This window comes from Nestor notabilis, unplaced genomic scaffold (genome assembly GCF_000696875.1).
Source record: "Nestor notabilis isolate BGI_N333 unplaced genomic scaffold, ASM69687v1 scaffold28409, whole genome shotgun sequence".
Lineage (NCBI taxonomy): Eukaryota > Metazoa > Chordata > Aves > Psittaciformes > Psittacidae > Nestor > Nestor notabilis.
Window position 1 is genome coordinate 1 of NW_009942779.1, and position 264 is coordinate 264.

At 61.7% G+C, this 264-nt stretch overlaps 1 protein-coding gene across 1 annotated transcript in view; it reads left to right on the forward strand.

Moving 5' to 3' along the window:
* Positions 1-3: 3 nt before the first annotated feature.
* LOC104411202 (hemoglobin subunit alpha-A-like) overlaps positions 4-264 on the forward strand; it is a gene marked incomplete at its 5' end in the record, with an annotated part of 699 nt that continues 438 nt past the window's right edge. The window contains 3 exon segments of the mRNA XM_010021571.1: positions 4-35; positions 178-260; positions 263-264. The exon segment at positions 263-264 is cut by the window's right edge and continues 99 nt beyond it. Of these exon segments, the coding sequence (XP_010019873.1) occupies positions 4-35; positions 178-260; positions 263-264 (117 nt within the window).

The following is a 264-nucleotide window of genomic DNA, read 5'->3' on the forward strand; positions in this document are numbered from 1 at the left end:
CATGCCGAGGAGTATGGCGCCGAGGCCCTGGAGAGGTACGTGCCATCCCCGTTGTCGTACCCTCTCCTGCCTCTCCTCGACTGCCTCCCACCTGCCCAGGTCCTCTTGCTCTCCACAACTGTCCCTGTGTCCTACCTGTCCCTGTCTCATCTGTCCCTGACACCATCTGTCCCCCAGGATGTTCGCCACCTACCCCCAGACCAAGACCTACTTCCCCCACTTTGATGTGGCTCCAGGCTCTGCTCAGGTCAAGGCGCACGGCAA